The sequence below is a fragment of the Diabrotica virgifera genome, chromosome 1 (assembly GCF_917563875.1).
Source record: "Diabrotica virgifera virgifera chromosome 1, PGI_DIABVI_V3a".
Classification (NCBI taxonomy): Eukaryota; Metazoa; Arthropoda; class Insecta; order Coleoptera; family Chrysomelidae; genus Diabrotica; species Diabrotica virgifera.
Genome location: NC_065443.1, coordinates 12,473,612 through 12,489,616, shown reverse-complemented (window position 1 = coordinate 12,489,616; position 16,005 = coordinate 12,473,612). Strand labels below are relative to the sequence as shown.

The 16,005-nt window shown below is 32.4% G+C and overlaps 1 protein-coding gene across 3 annotated transcripts in view; it reads left to right on the top strand.

Annotated features, from left to right (window-relative positions):
* LOC114325816 (myosin-9) overlaps positions 1 to 16,005 on the top strand; it is a 99,722-nt gene that overhangs the window by 62,099 nt on the left and 21,618 nt on the right. For all 3 annotated transcript variants that reach the window (XM_050654612.1, XM_028273977.2, XM_028274048.2), the window contains 3 exons: positions 6,112 to 6,281; positions 6,510 to 6,695; positions 15,610 to 15,756. In XM_050654612.1, coding sequence (XP_050510569.1) covers positions 6,112 to 6,281; positions 6,510 to 6,695; positions 15,610 to 15,756 — 503 coding nt within the window. The remainder of the gene's footprint in view (positions 1 to 6,111; positions 6,282 to 6,509; positions 6,696 to 15,609; positions 15,757 to 16,005) is intronic.

Sequence of the window (16,005 nt, the reverse complement as noted above, 5' to 3'; positions counted from 1 at the left end):
AGCAGATGGTAAAAGAAAAAGGGATTCTGTCCACCCCAAATCCAAAGCCAGGAAAAACGGTTTCCCCTGAAATAGTCAAGTTAGTTACAGAATTTTATTTAAGAGATGACATAAGTCGTATGATGCCAGGAAAAAAAGACTGTGTTGTGGTCAAGCAAGAAAACCAGAAAGAACACGTTCAAAACGCTTACTTTTAGCCAACTTAAAAGAAATTTATGCCCTATTTAAACAAGAGAATTCTGAAGTTAAAGTTGGATTTACAAAATTTTATGAGTTAAAACCAAAAAATTGCATATTAGCAGGACAAAGTGGAACACACTCAGTATGTGTTTGCACTATTCATCAAAACATTAAATTAATGATTAATGGTTCAAAACTGAATAAAATAATTGTTAATGAAAATAACAAACCTAGCTATCCGGATTACTATGCTTGCTTAACCAAAATAATGTGTAATCCCCCAAATATTGATTGTTATTTGGACCGATGCTCAACATGTCCTGGCATAGAAAATTTGAAAAATCATCTTATGGAAAAGTTCAATGAATCCTTCATTGATAATGTTTCCTACAAAAAGTGGATTTCTGTTGACCGGTGCAATATGGAAACGGTGATTAAATCTACAGAAGATTTTGTTGAAGACTTTGGTGAAAACCTTTTAAAATTAAAAACACACTCATTTATTTCAAACATTCAAAAGGAATTTTATAATGAGACCAAAAATAATTTAAAAAATGGAGAAGCGCTCATTACGTCAGATTTTGCAGAGAATTACTCATTTGTTTTACAAGATGAGGTACAATCGTACCATTGGAATAATTCGCAAGCCACCCTGCACCCATTTGTGATTTACTACAGAAATGAGCAAGGAGAAATAAAGCATATGAATTATGTTTTCATATCTGATTGTTTAATACATAATACAATAGCTTTTCATTTATTTCTAACTGTGTTGATACCGGAATTGAAAAATGAAATTATGAATCTATCAAAAATATTCTACTTTTCTGACGGATGTGCCGCTCAATATAAGAACAAAAAAATTTTTTTAAATCTGTCCTACCACGAAAAAGGTTTTGGTCTTACAGCTGAGTGGCATTTTTTTGCCACATCACATGGTAAAAGTGCCTGTGATGGTCTAGGAGGCACAGTCAAAAGATTGGCCACTAAGGCCAGTTTGCAAAGGCCTTACGAGAATCAGATACTAACACCAGAGCAATTATTTCAATTTGCCACCGAAAATATTCACGGAATCACTTTTAAGTACTGTTCAACTGAAGAATATAATGAACATACTCAAAAATTAGAACCAAGATTTGCTAAAGCCCAAACAATACAAGGGACACAAAAAGTGCATGCGGTTATTTCTTTTTCAGAAACACAAATCATAACCAAAAATTATTCATTAAGTTCTGATCAACAAAAACAACTAATTCAGAAAGATTTGTCAGAATTAAATCAAATGGAACTTAAACTAATTGAATCTGGATTTGTAACGGTAGAGTATAACAATGCTTGGTGGGTGGCTTGTATTATAGGCAGAAATGATGAGACAAATGAAATTAAAGTTAGTTTCTTGCATCCAAACGGGCCAGCCCCCTCCTTTTATTACCCCAAACCTAAATCAGATATTCTAATTATTGAAAGAAAAATGATTTTAAGAAAAGTTCAACCCATTACCGCTACAGGTCGGACTTACACACTGACAAAGGAGGAAATGTCAGATTCCACCCACATTTTGGAAAGAAAAATAACTTTAAAAAATATTTAATTTATTTGAAATTTAGAGAAGCGTTTGTGTTACTTATAAAAAATTATTGTTTTCTATATTATAGCATGTATCTTTGACTTTTATGTGTTTTACTTAAAAAAGCTACCATTTTTTACATGTTTGAATATTGTTTTATTTTTTTTTCATATGGAACCCATCATTTCTCCATCTTGAAAATTGGTGTGTGTCTTAGTAAAACATTGAAAAAAAATATATATTTTTTTCAAAAAAATAAAAAATGGTGTTTTTGAAAAAAAATAAAAAATACTTTTTTCAATTTTTTTGAAAAAAAAAATGTAATTTTAAAATGTGCCATGTTATACATTATTTAAAAGGTTTTTAAAAGACCTTTTAAACAAGGTATCGCTCATGAATTTCTGATAAGTAGTTTTAGAGATATTCCTATTTTTCTATACTTATGTAAAGGCAAAACTTGTCAATTTTATCATTTTCAAAAATTAATAACAAAAAAACTACTGGACCAAAAATTTTGAAAATTTAGATTTTTCATCTACTTTATGGATAAAATAAGTGTACCAAAAATTATCAAAATCGGAGAGGGTGTCTGCCAAACCCCTGGTTGATTTGATATGAAATGACCCTGTATCCAAGTTGGCTGATTTTGTGAATAAGCCCTTTGTCTCACACTTTGTTAAATACCTTACTTTTTTAGGTTCCATGTACGCCCAAGGGTGGGTAAAAATGTCCACCTCGAAAATAGCTAATATATTTATTAAGAGTTGTTGAAAATGGATTAAACTTAAGAATCTTATGCTTAATAAACACAGCATCTTCTAAAATATTAATATAAACAATTTACAAACCTTACAACAAAATTACAATGTACAGCCGGTTCCTAAAAAAACTGATACGACTCTTAGTAAGATTTGATCATGTTGAGCAGTGTATTTGATTGATCTGACATTATATTGATTATGACAGACAAATAATAAAATAAACAAACAACAAACAACTGATTCATGAAAAAACTAATAAGTCTTTTAGAAAAATTTAAACGCAGGATGAAAGATTACATTATTACCGAGGGCGGAAAGCCCCTTAGAATAAACAAGCAGTTTCTATTGAATGAAATATTTGAAATTAAATATCACACCTTTTTTTATTTTCATCCATGTAACTTATTAAAATAAATATTATAGAAGTTTTCAGGGACTTTCAGCCCTCGGTAATAATGTAGCCTTTCATTCTGAGTTTAAAATTTTCAAAAATATTTTAGTTTTTTCAGGATTCGAAAAAAATGAATACAATTAAAATACATTGAGAATTTTGACATGCGTCACAATTTTGAATTAACTCAATGTAAAATTCTAAACTGTTGAATTCCAGCTTCCCTAATTATTTGACATCAAAAGACATTAGAAACTATTTGTAGATGATTGAAATATGTATTGAAAACAACTATTAAAATTGGTCTACGTAATTAAACATATTCCAAAATTTTGTAAAAATGTAATACATTTCAGTTTTCAGCCCAAACTTAGGCCACACACAATGCAATAATGTTCACATTTTTGAACTGTCAATATTTTTATTCTATCATCTATTGTTTAAAAACAATACAGTTGATAAGATACCCTCAGTTGCGGAGAAAGGATTAATAATAAAGTCTAATAACCGTGGAACAGAATAAGCTATCTGACAAATTTTAATATTTGGCAGTGACATTGACAGTATGTAAATATTAAGTATTTATCCTTCAAAATACACTGCTCAATTTTCTACAAAATACGCGTCAAGAGTCGTATCAGTTTTTTTTGGAACCAGGTGTACATCAAAATTAACATACCAATAAAAGCCAGTGTAGATACAGTGTAGCCATACACAATGTAGAACAAAAAAGTCCTATAACATTTTTTTCTAAAGTTAACCGTTTCCAAAAAAAATTACATTGTTCGTCATATAATCCATCCATCCAATGGCACTACAGCCCAAATCGAGCCTTGGCCTCCTTCAATAAGCTTCTCCAATCATTTCGATTTACCGCTGTTCTTTTCCATGAACGCGTTCCCAGGAAGTTCCTGGCATCCTCATCGACTTCGTCTTCCCATCTCTTTTTAGGTCTTCCAACCGGTCTTCTTCCCTGCATTCTTGCATTCAGCAATTTTCTGGGGATTCTATTCTCATGCATGCGGACCACGTGCCCTGCCCACCGTAATCTCTGTAGTTTAGTGTGTTGTGCTAGAGTTGGTTCGCTATATTGCTCGTATATTTCTCTATTATACCTAATTCGCCAGTTGTTATTTTCCCTTATTGGGCCCAGTATCCTACGTAATACTTTTCTTTCAAAGACATCTAATGCATTGGCAGATTTCTGTGTCACCACCCATGTTTCGCAGCCATAACTTACTTATGGCATATAAGCGAACATATGGTTCGTCATATAAGCGAACTTTTATTTTCATAAAATTTAAAAATTTGGCATCACTGAACAAGAACTGTTAGTGATCTAGGTTATTGACACCATAAAAATGTATGTCAGACAGTTACACCTGCAAAATAATTATGCCACCCCATTTTAGAAAATAACAAAACAAGAATTTGTTTGTTTGTTTAGGATGAAGACAGGGTTTAATGTAAATACTAAAGGCTACTGCTGCAACTATTTTTGAATTGTGATTGTCTATGTTTAGATTTTTGTATACATAGTTGTCAGATTTCAATTTGCATACCAAAATGTATTTTGGTTTTTTGGCCAAACGGTTGAATTTAAAAAAAATGTTATGACTTTTTTGCTCTACATGGTACCTTCTACCTATACCTTTAAGGAACGCACTATTTTCGGGGACACCCTGTATATGTCTCTCGATTACCTAGAATTTTTATAATTCTTATCGGACGCGGCAGTCTTTGAATTCAATTTTGCATGGTAATATTTTAACAGTCCATTGACAAAATGATGAACTAAGCGAGATAAAAATTACAATAAACCTGCCCAATCAGCAAAATATTTAAATTTACCGAAGTGATAAACAGTTGGAAACTATGAGTAATGCCATTGTCCATTCAAAAATAATATTCCAACGATTTTTCACTCACCCTGTCACAATCATTAAATTGTAGAACTGATAAAACAAATTTAGGTAGGTATAATATAATTTAAACAAAGGAACAAAAGGTATGTGTCCAGTAATCAGCTGACGTGTGTCAACTGATGATAATTAAGAATCTACATAGTAATAATACAATGAATACATTCTATAAAAACTAAAATTAAATAAACATGTAGAAACATCTTTTGTTTCTTGCTTTCCTTTTCCCTTTTCCGAACTACCTTATCTGTAACAGTAGATCCTAAGTTTTTTTTCTATTTATCGGGATTGTTGACCATATCATATTTTTATCCTTTATCATTCCACTGATCCATCTAAGTATTTTCATTTCTGCTACTTGCATTTATTGCTTTTCTGTTTTTATCACTGCCCAACATTTAGTTCCACCAAGTAGGGCTCTCGCAAGATAAAGATGACCTCTCCTTTTTATGATGAAAAAACTGGAACAGAAATATGCAACGAATGGAATGGAAATAAACCTAAAGAAAACTGGATACCTAACAACGGAGAATACAGAAATAAAACAGCTGGAAACAGACAAAGGTAAACAAATTAAAGGAACAGACAAGTACAAGTATTTAGGTTTCATAATATCAAACAAAGGAACAACGGAAGAAGATATAAAAAATAGACAAGGACAAGCAAGAGACTGCATACGAAAATTAATGAACCCGGTACTGTGGTATAAGAACATCAGCATAAAAATAAAAGGAAGAATAAAACCATGACAAGAAGCTTACTCACTTATGGGTGTGAAAATTGTACAATAAATAAGAAAACAATAAACAAAATAAAAGCAACAGAGATGGAATTCCTAAGGAGAAGCTGAGTAACAAGAAGAAATATAATAAATAACATAAATTAACATTATCAGAAGACCCATTAAGAGTGAACCCAGATATAATAGACTACATCGAACATAAGAGATTACCCTGGTATGGACATGTCAGAAGAGCAGACCAAAATCATTTGATAAATAGAATAACAGTGGAGCTCGATAGGAAGAAGGAAGAGAGTCAGCTCCCTAAGATCCTTGAGAGAGGAAGTGGACGAAGCAATGGAGAGAAGAAATCTACAATAAGGGGACTGGCAAAACAGAGAGAACTGGAGAAAACAAATTCTCTCAGTTTCCATTGAACTTTTCTGTTACACAACACACCACTCGCCTTCTTCCATTTCATCCACCCTACATGTACCTCTACTACATCTGAGATAATTATAAAACCATGACAAGTTAGCAATATCTCAACCGTTTTTATTTGATTTCAGCAACTGAAGTCCGTTGTCAAGAGAAAACCAAAGGAGGTCTTCGCTATGAAGTGATCCTTGGTGAGCCAGATGTCAAAGCTCCCCCACCAAAGTTGTCACTCTCTCCGAAGGGCAGCATGTCCGTCCAGGATATTGAAGATAAACTAAAGGCAGCTGAGGAACGCAGACAGGTAAGCGTTACATTCTCCTCATTTTGCAGTTTAAAGCCGGATTTATGTTAGGACGGGGCATGTACGACACGGGCCGTGGAACAATAGACGGGGCACGTCCCCGTTGTCGCCACGGCCCGTTGTACTATAAACTACCAAATATCTTTCATATTACACGATTTTTCAACGTGTCCCGCAAGACACATTTAACTTTTTACTAAGAAACTTACTATTTTCGTCATTTTCCAGCAATTGGAATCAAACAAAATGGCTGCTTGGTCTGCGAAAATCATGAAAATCGAAGAGGCCAGTCGCAAAAAGAACGAAAAGACTTGTCAATTCATATCTACCACTCGCGATGCTCTAGAACAAAAAATGGGCACTCACGTAGAGAAAAGGGAAGCATATATCACCGACTTAAGGTCAAAACTAAAGGTAAGCTCCAAATCCATCTGCAATTTTTTTATTGCTTCAAATAGTTTTTTATTGTCTTCAAGAACGTTGACCGTGATACCATTAACACTGGCAGCGAGCATATTCTCTTGAGAATATGCTCGCAATACAGATTAAATAGAAATGGTGACAAGATACGCCCCTGTTTAACCCCACGGAAAACTTGAATCGATTCAGAAGTATTCGGTCAATTTTGACATTAGGTTGCTGTTGGTAGTAGATATTTTGTATAATTCTTAAGTGTTTGTCGTCTATTACTACTCGTCCAAAAATTTCAATCATTTTTTCATGTCTAACTTTATCGAATGCTTTTTCAAAGTTGATAAAGCACACCATGATTTTTTTAACATAAGAACACCACTAAATAATGATAAATTCAAAGTTATCATCTTTTGTGTAGTAGTACTTCATCTTTAAGCGGCCCCTAGACGGTCAATATATTGTACAATATATTGTACAATAATATTAGTAGGTCGACACCCACACGATATTATTGCACAATAAATTAGTTCCCAACTGAAACTGGTGCTGCCAACACGTGGAAAAGGACAGCGAGTGGCTATTGCATTAGTTGTATCTATAACAAGCTGAAAATGCGAGCATTATCATAACGAAATCTTTATTTATTTACGCAATTTAATTCATAATATGGAAGATTGCTATTATGAAAAGTTGTTTAGAATTAAAAATTATGTTTTAATGTGCAATTATATCATTCTAATTTAAATGTTGTGAACTATAAAGGTACTTTACTCTTGATCGAAATTCTTATTTTTATATACCTCGTATAAAATTAATAAAATTTGATATATATAATGGTTGCATCATAAATCTTAGACCATGAAGAGCTTTTTATGAAGAATAACTTTTCTTCGTCAAATTAAAAATAAAAGAGTTATAAATGAAAATGTTGTTGGTATCCATAATTTGAGAAAAATCTTCAAATATTTTTTTTCCATTAGAAGGATGTAATTGCACATACCAGACCATAATTTTTTATTCCCAACAATCTCAATTTCATATAGTCGATTCGCTAAACTCAGACACAATTGGCTAGTGATTTTAGTCAGTAATTTTACCAATTTGTCAAAAAAAATAATCACTAAATATAGTCTGTTCGCTAAACTCAGACGCAACTTTCTAGATATTTTAGTCGGTAATTTTGCCAATTTTAGCAAAATTGGCAAAAAATAATTTTTAAATAGTTAATAATCACTAAATATTTAGTAATTTTGCCAATTTTTGCCAAATTGGCAAAAAACAAAAAAAATATTGAATAAAATATCTAGCCAGTTGCGTCTGAGTTTAGCGAACGGACTATACACACACCGGCAAAATTAGCCGAACACCTTAAAAATGGGACATGTTTGATGTCTCGAATTTCCTAAACCTCTTGTCCGATTTGAGTGATTCTTTTAGCATGTTATAGCCTTATTAGTTAAGAATATCGATGTAATAATATTGTTGCTAGACAGGTAAATGTCATTTTATACCGGGTGTTACAATCATACTGTGTTTTTTTCTTAAAGTTCGGAACACCCTGTGGAATATTCTAGCATATTTATATAAAATATTAAAATTAAAACTAAATAGATTGTAGACTTATGCTTTCTTAACATTTTCTTTTTTGATTCATTTGCTTATGTTGGAAAGTAACAAAGTTATGTGCTTTAACGACTAACCATGTTTTTTATCAATATATCCTCATAGTAGGGGAGTATGCTAAATTTGCTAAAGTATGCTAAATTTGCAGTTATTCGTGCATTATGGGGACCTATTGGACTGTGAAGAGTGGGTGCTAAAACCAAAAAAAGTTAACTTAAGTTTTCCATAAACTGTAGGACTCTCCATTTTTAATTTAATTTTCCATTTCCACCAATCGTTTTTTCCGATTATAGCGCCATCTATCCAAAATTGGAAAAAATGTTGCGAATAAAAGTTGCTTATTTTTACGTCAATGATCCAAATCTGCAATAAAAATTGGGGGCTCCTATTTAAGATTTTAAAGTAACCCCCATCCCATCTCCGTGGGAGGTCGTGTTTGGTGCCATTCGGTAGATTTTTGAAAAATATTGAATATGTGTATTTTGCAGTTTTACGATCTGATGTTCATTTCGCGAAATATCGCAGAGTTCGTTTTTAAAATTTTTAATTTACCCCCACCCCTCTCCGTGGGGTGTCACGAGCCCCCACGGAGGTGCGGTGGGGGATTTAATTTAAAATCTTAAATAGGAGCCCCCAATTTTTATTGCAGATTTGGATTCTTTACGTAAAAATAAACAACTTTTATTTGACACATTTTTCCGAATTATGGATAGATACTCTAGCTGCTCTAGCGGATAGATAGCGCTATAATCGGAGAAAAATGATTGTTTCAAATGGAAAATTAAATTAAAATATGAATGGAACCCCCACTTTATGGAAAACTTAACTTAACCTTTTTCTGATTTTAGCACATACTCTTCACAATCCAATAGGTCCTTATAACGCTCGAGTAACTGCAAATTTAGTATACTTTCCTCCCCTACTATGAGGATTTATTGATGAAAAACATGGATAGTTGTTAACGCACATAACTTTTTTATTATCTCACGTAAGTAAATGAATCAAAAAGGAAAATGTTCAGAAAGCCTAAGTCTACAGTCGAGTATTAATTTTAATATTTTAGATATACTAGAATATTCCACAGGGTGTTCCAAACTTTAAGAAAAAAACACAGTATGATTGTAACACCCGGTATAAAATGACATTTACCTGTATAGCAACAATATTATTACAAAGATATTCTTAAATAATAAGGCTATAACATTCTAAAAGAATCACTCAAATCGGACCAGTGGTTTAGGAAATTCGAGACATCAAACATGTCCCATTTTTAAGGTGTTCGGCTAATTTTGCCGGTGTGTGTAGTTAATAATTACTAAATAATTAGTAATTTTGGCAAAATTGGCAAAAAACAAAAAAATTACCTACTAAAATCACTATCCAGTTGCGTCCGAGTTTAGCGAACCGACTATAATAACAATTTTCATTTCATAACAAATGGAACAGTCCATTTATCATTAGGTACTCCCATTAGAGGGGAAGCCCTATACTCGTATAAACCTTTTTAAAATTGTTAATAAATTATTTCTTTCAAAATATACTCAAATTGTATTTTTGAACATCCTATTTATTTTATATAATAATTAAATTCGCTATCAAATGTCATTGATATTTTATTAATACTTTATTTAAAATTTAGTTCATTCACGAAGTGTCAAACTCAAATAATGTAAATAACCTATGCTTTGCTTAACAAATTCAGATTAAAAAACTAGCCTACTTACTAGCAACGATTTCAGCTGACGTTTAGTGTGTCGGCAGAAAGTAAAATGATTGTGACATCCCATTTTAGACTTTGAGGTCGATTGAAATGCCGTTTTCAGATTTGGATTCAGAAGACAAAACTACACAAGAATCCATCGATAAATCTACTCTAAGTATTGCAGGAGCGGCGACGCAATAACACACAGACTTTGCGAATTTATAAACGAAAAGTTTTCGTTGAAAAGTACGAAGGAAAATAAACGAATGTGGATGAAGGAATAGTTTAAAAAGAAATAAGTACACTCATGAAAATTTATTAAATGGTTATTTAAGAATTACTGAACCAATTGATTTCCAAACTTTCTGAATCTGAAAAATATTCTGTATATGTTCGAAGCAATTGATCGTACTGTTACTTTTTTAAAATTATGTTACTATAATTTTTAGTCTTGACATTCCACAGAGCCGGTAACGACCGATACACATCCATCCACTCTATAATAAACTTTCTTTCTTCCTATTTTTTTTTGGCAAGAGCGATAAAATAGGAGTGAACAAATATTGCGCAATATAAGCCACAGACGCTTAAATATTACTATATTGCACAATAAAAATCAAAGTCCTGTTGATTGGCACAATATATTCCGTAATCGTTCAATGTGATCTACAGACGATCAATATATTGTACAATATTAAATATTGTGCAATATATTGACAAACATATTGAGCATATAGGGGCCGCTTTAAATAAAAATCCTAGATATTCAAGAAATAATTTTACAAAATGTTCTTATTTACGAATCCTTAATGGACCATTTAATAACCAGATTTCGTAAATAATCTTAGTAATTTTTGCGTAGATAATAAAACGTGTTTTCCAAGTAAATTTAGTGAACTTCCTCGCTTATTATCTGAATAACAATATTTAACTACTGTATCTGTTTATGATTTTGTTGTTTTCTTAAAAGATTGTTTAATTTTGAAGCCCATTTTGTGTTTAGGTGTTTGACCTGAACTACATATATCTCCGAAACCATCTCTTTGTTGTTTTTGTACAAATAATATTTATCTCGACTGACATGTCTTTTTACTTTTTGTGTCAAGAAAACCTTTTATGTGTTATGTTGCTGGCCGTGAATCATATTATGCTACTGAGTCATGTATTCAGTAATTTTTAAATTAAGTAAATAAGTAAGAAATGAAATGAAAGAGTAAAACAAATGACATTGGGGCCGAAAAAATAATCGTGTAACAACAGTAATAAGACGGTATAGACATTCAGCTTGGGTTGAGGAGGAACACAAAAGGACAATATTTCCCAAAAATTGTTAACGTCCTCTAAATATTTAAGAACACTCATTTGCAAGTTATGGGTAACAATGTAGATGGGAAAGATTAAATCATATGAGGTTTGCGGATGACTTTATATTAAAAATGTAAAGACTGAAATAGTTTTGTAAACACTTATGACAACAGGTGAACTAGGAAAAGTGTACTTTTGAAGTGTGTAAAACAAATAATTCCTAACTGAGCGCTTTCGGCTTATAAAGCCATCTTCGGAGCTATGGTCAAAAGGTTCATAATACCACTATGAAGAGAGATGGATCTCATGTACGATATACAAAAAATACTTCTATTACTTGTGCAGTTTTTTAATGATGGAAAAAATATAGAAAAAAACCTTGTCTGTCTGTTGAAAAAAGGTGGTCAATTTTTGCTGTTCTTAGTCGGAAAAGTTGAAAAAACATATATATTACAAGCCCAAAGGACTTTCACGAAAAACTACATTACATATAACAAAAATTTGATCATGGTAAGGTCAAGAGATCTTACCATCTGATATGTGCTGTGTCAGTATGAAGAATACTGATTATTGATAATAATACCATACAATAAACAGATACTTACTTAAAAATATCTGGGACACGAGATCAAAATAGCAAAGACACATGAAATACAAAAACGAATAGGTAGTCTAAGAGCTAGTGAACCCTCCGACTAACGGTCGTCCTGTAAGGCTAGAAATTTTTCTAGTGATAATTCATAGCACACCAAGGCTAAAAACCATGACCTGGCAGGCCTCAGCGGTGCACGTGTATCTACCAGGTGAATCGAAAAGTGCAAATTTAGGGGGTAAAATAAACTTTCTCCCGTAAGGTTTAAATTTAATTATGTGTTTGAGTAAGTCATTTATAAGAAATGTGTACAATGACAGGCGATTCTGAAGAGCATAAGACCTTGCCAGGCGAGGGGAAAGATTAGGGGTTTTTCCTAAAATTATTCTTTTTGCATCGATTAATTTTTTTTTAGGTTTTTTGAATCATTCCAAACAGAAAACGTCTTTAGTGATTTTTATCTTAAGTTAATAGTTTTTGTTATTATAAGCGATTGAAAATTTTGAAAATTGCGAAATCGGCTATTTTTAACCTTGAATCGGACATTTATCTAAAAATTTCAATGTTGCCAAGGTACGTAGATATTCTCTAAACATTGATTGATGAAGTCCCGAAGAGTTTTTTGCAATAAAATATCGAAAACCCCTTTGTTTTTTTAATTGCTAATCAAGCTGGTGCGACACTGTAGTATAAGTGAGGACGTGGTGAGTTTGCATAAATTCATTATCTCGAGAATGGGCAAATTTCAAGAGAAATCCTCAGACAGGTCGATTTTATTTTTGAATTAGGACTTTTTGGCATATATATAATACTAGTGACGTCATCCATCTGGGCGTGATGACGTAATCGATGATTTTTTTAAATAAGAGTAGGGATTGTGTGATAGCTCATTTGAAAGGTTATTTAATTCTCTATTCAGTAATATAAACAATAACATAATTATTTATACAGGGTGTACAAAACAAATTTTTCTTCTATTTGTCAAATTTAATTAAAGTTAATTTAATAAAAAAAAATTTTTGTACACCCTGTATAAATAATTATGTTAATGTTTATATTATTGAATAGAAAATTCAATAAACTTTCAAATGAGCTATCACACAGTCCCTACTCTCATTTAAAAAAATCATCGATTACGTCATCACACTCAGATGGATGACGTCACTAGTATTATATATATGCCAAAAAGTCCTAATTTAAAAATAAAAATCGACGTGTCTGAGGATTTCTCTTGAAATTTGTCCATTCTCGAGATAATGAATTTATGCAAACTCAAACGTCCTCACTTATACTACAGTGTCGCACTCGCTTGATTAGCAATTAAAAAAACAAAGGGGTTTTCGATATTTTATTGTAAAAAACTCTTCGGGATTTCATCAATCAATATTTAGAGAATATCTACGTATCTTGGCAAAATTAAAATTTTTAGATAAATGTCCGATTTAGGGATAAAAATGGCCGATTTCGCAATTTTCAAAATTTTCAATCGCTTATATTATAACAAAAACTACTATTAACTTAAAAGAAAAATCACTAAAGACGTTTTCTGTTTGGAATGATTCAAAAAACCTAAAAAAAAATTAATCGATGCAAAAAGAATAATTTTAGGAAAAACCCCTAATCTTTCCCCTCGCCTGGCAAGGTCTTATGCTCTTCAGAATCGCCTGTCATTGTACACATTTCTTATAAATGACTTACTCAAACACATACTTAAATTTAAAACTTACAGGAGAAAGTTTATTTTACCCCCTAAATTTGCACCTTTCGATTCACCTGGTAGATACACGTGCACCGCTGAGGCCTGCCAGGTCATGGTTTTTAGCCTTGGTGTGCTATGAATTATCACTAGAAAAATTTCTAGCCTTACAGGACGACCGTGTCGGAGGGTTCACTAGCTCTTAGACTAAGGCCTGACATAGGCAGCGTTTGGCAAACTGAGCTATATTGTAAGAAGTTCAATTCCCATGTGTCTCAAGCGAAACGTTTATGACTAATGTGTCTTCCCCGTACAAGCTTATGGTGCAGAGACTAATAGCTAAAGTCCGGATTATAAGCATGACAGAAAGGTCAAAATAAGCACTTATATAAGCAAAAATTGTAAGCAAAGTTTTTAAGAAATAAGCAAGGTTCAAGAAAAAAAAACGTGTAAGTAAACATGGATATAATGATATAATCCCATTAGCATAAAAACTATTAACAATAATATGATTTTCAAAATTTTCTTGTAAAAAGCTATGTCTTCTATCTGTATACATATATTTATACGTAGAAAAAGTTCTTTCAACATCTGCAGATGTGATTGGTGCGTATTTAAATTTAGACAAATGTACCGGTATTATTTTACAACAATATAATAAATTTGGGCAGTCTGCAGACAAATATTAGTTTATTACATGACAGGTATAACTATGGGTTTCCCCGTTTATCTCCTAAGCCTAAGGGATTAACATTCTTATGGTTTATTTAATTATTGGAGTTTTATAGCTCTGTATACTTTATAGAATTTTGCTTAAGACAGGAAATAACATGAAATTTCACTATAGTTTACCATAAGAAGTAAAATAAACAAAGATAAGCAATATATCTTTAAAATAAGCATTTTTACTAAAAATCCTAATTATAAGCAAAATGCTTATAATCCAGACTTTACTTAACACTGATGCGAAAATCCGCAAATAAACTCAAGAATTACACAACGAGCCATGGAACGTGCGAATGCTGGGCGTAACCTTCGAAACCACATAGCGAACCAATAAGTCAGGCAAAGATCGGGCATTCAAGACGGTATTGAAAGAATCACAACGATTAAGGGCCGATTTCTCATATCGAGTTCAACTCCAGTTTAACCTGAAGTTCTAGTGAACGTCAGTTTAAAGACAAAATCGCCTTTCTTAATTCACGTTCAACCGATGGCAGCTTAAACTACGTTCAACTTGAACGGTGAAATTCGGGCGTTCAAAACTCAGTTCAGATATTTCAAGGATTACGCATGCGTTGTATTATTGCAACTTGACATCAAACGTTGTCATAATATAAATATAACCTATCATATTATATTAAGCATAACGATAAACGATATCATTATTTTATTTTTATTAGATTTATTTATAATTATTTAAATGACTTTTAATAAATAACATAAAAAAAGGTCTTACAAAATAGCGATAGTTTTACCTTTGCCATGTATTGGCATTTCTCGAAAGCTGTAGAACGTGAAGTGACAATGAGAATTGCATTCCAAACAAAACCGAAGTTCAAGGATGAACTTTGATCAACTGAACCATAGATTAACGCAGGTATGAGAAATCGACCCTTAGTGGACCTTGGTAGGGCACTTAGTTAGAACACAAGATGGGCGGTGGACAAAACAAATCATGGAATGGAGGCCTAGAAACTATAAAAGAAGCCAAGGACGACCACCGACGAGATAGACTGATGACGTGAAAAGAGTAGCTGGTAAAGGTATCTGGCTACAGGCGGCCCAGTATAGAGAACATTGGAAAAAACTGAGGGAGGCCTTTGTGCAGCAGTGAATGCAATTGGTTGAATGATGATGAAGGACATATTGTCCGAATGAATGAATCGCGACGTTCGAAAGTAGCATGAATTGAAAACTATAATATCTCCCAACATTTTTTTTAACTACATATCTTATAACTAAATATTTTTAATTATGTAAATTTCTTATATAGGATCATATCGAAAATGTCGAAAAGACTCGTTTATCTCTGGAAGTTCAAACAGAAGAAGTCAGATCAGCTATTGAAGATAAACTGAAGACAGCTTCTCAACAACGCGATGATAACATCAAAAAGATGTTGGAACGCCTAAAAGAGCACGTAAGTACTCGGTTTTGTTTCCAAGATTTTTCCCTTAGTTTCTCTTGCAAAAAGATTACGTATTCCCGTAGTTTTACGTACAAAAAAGATACACCTGATCCGTTTTCATAAGAACGTTTTTTTTTTCATTTATTAAATTTTGTTAATAAAATTTTCACAACATTCAGAACTAGTCCTGTCGCCAGGGGGGGTACAACGGCCTCGTTAATTCAGATGGACTTACCCAAGTTTTTTTTATGTATTTTGACC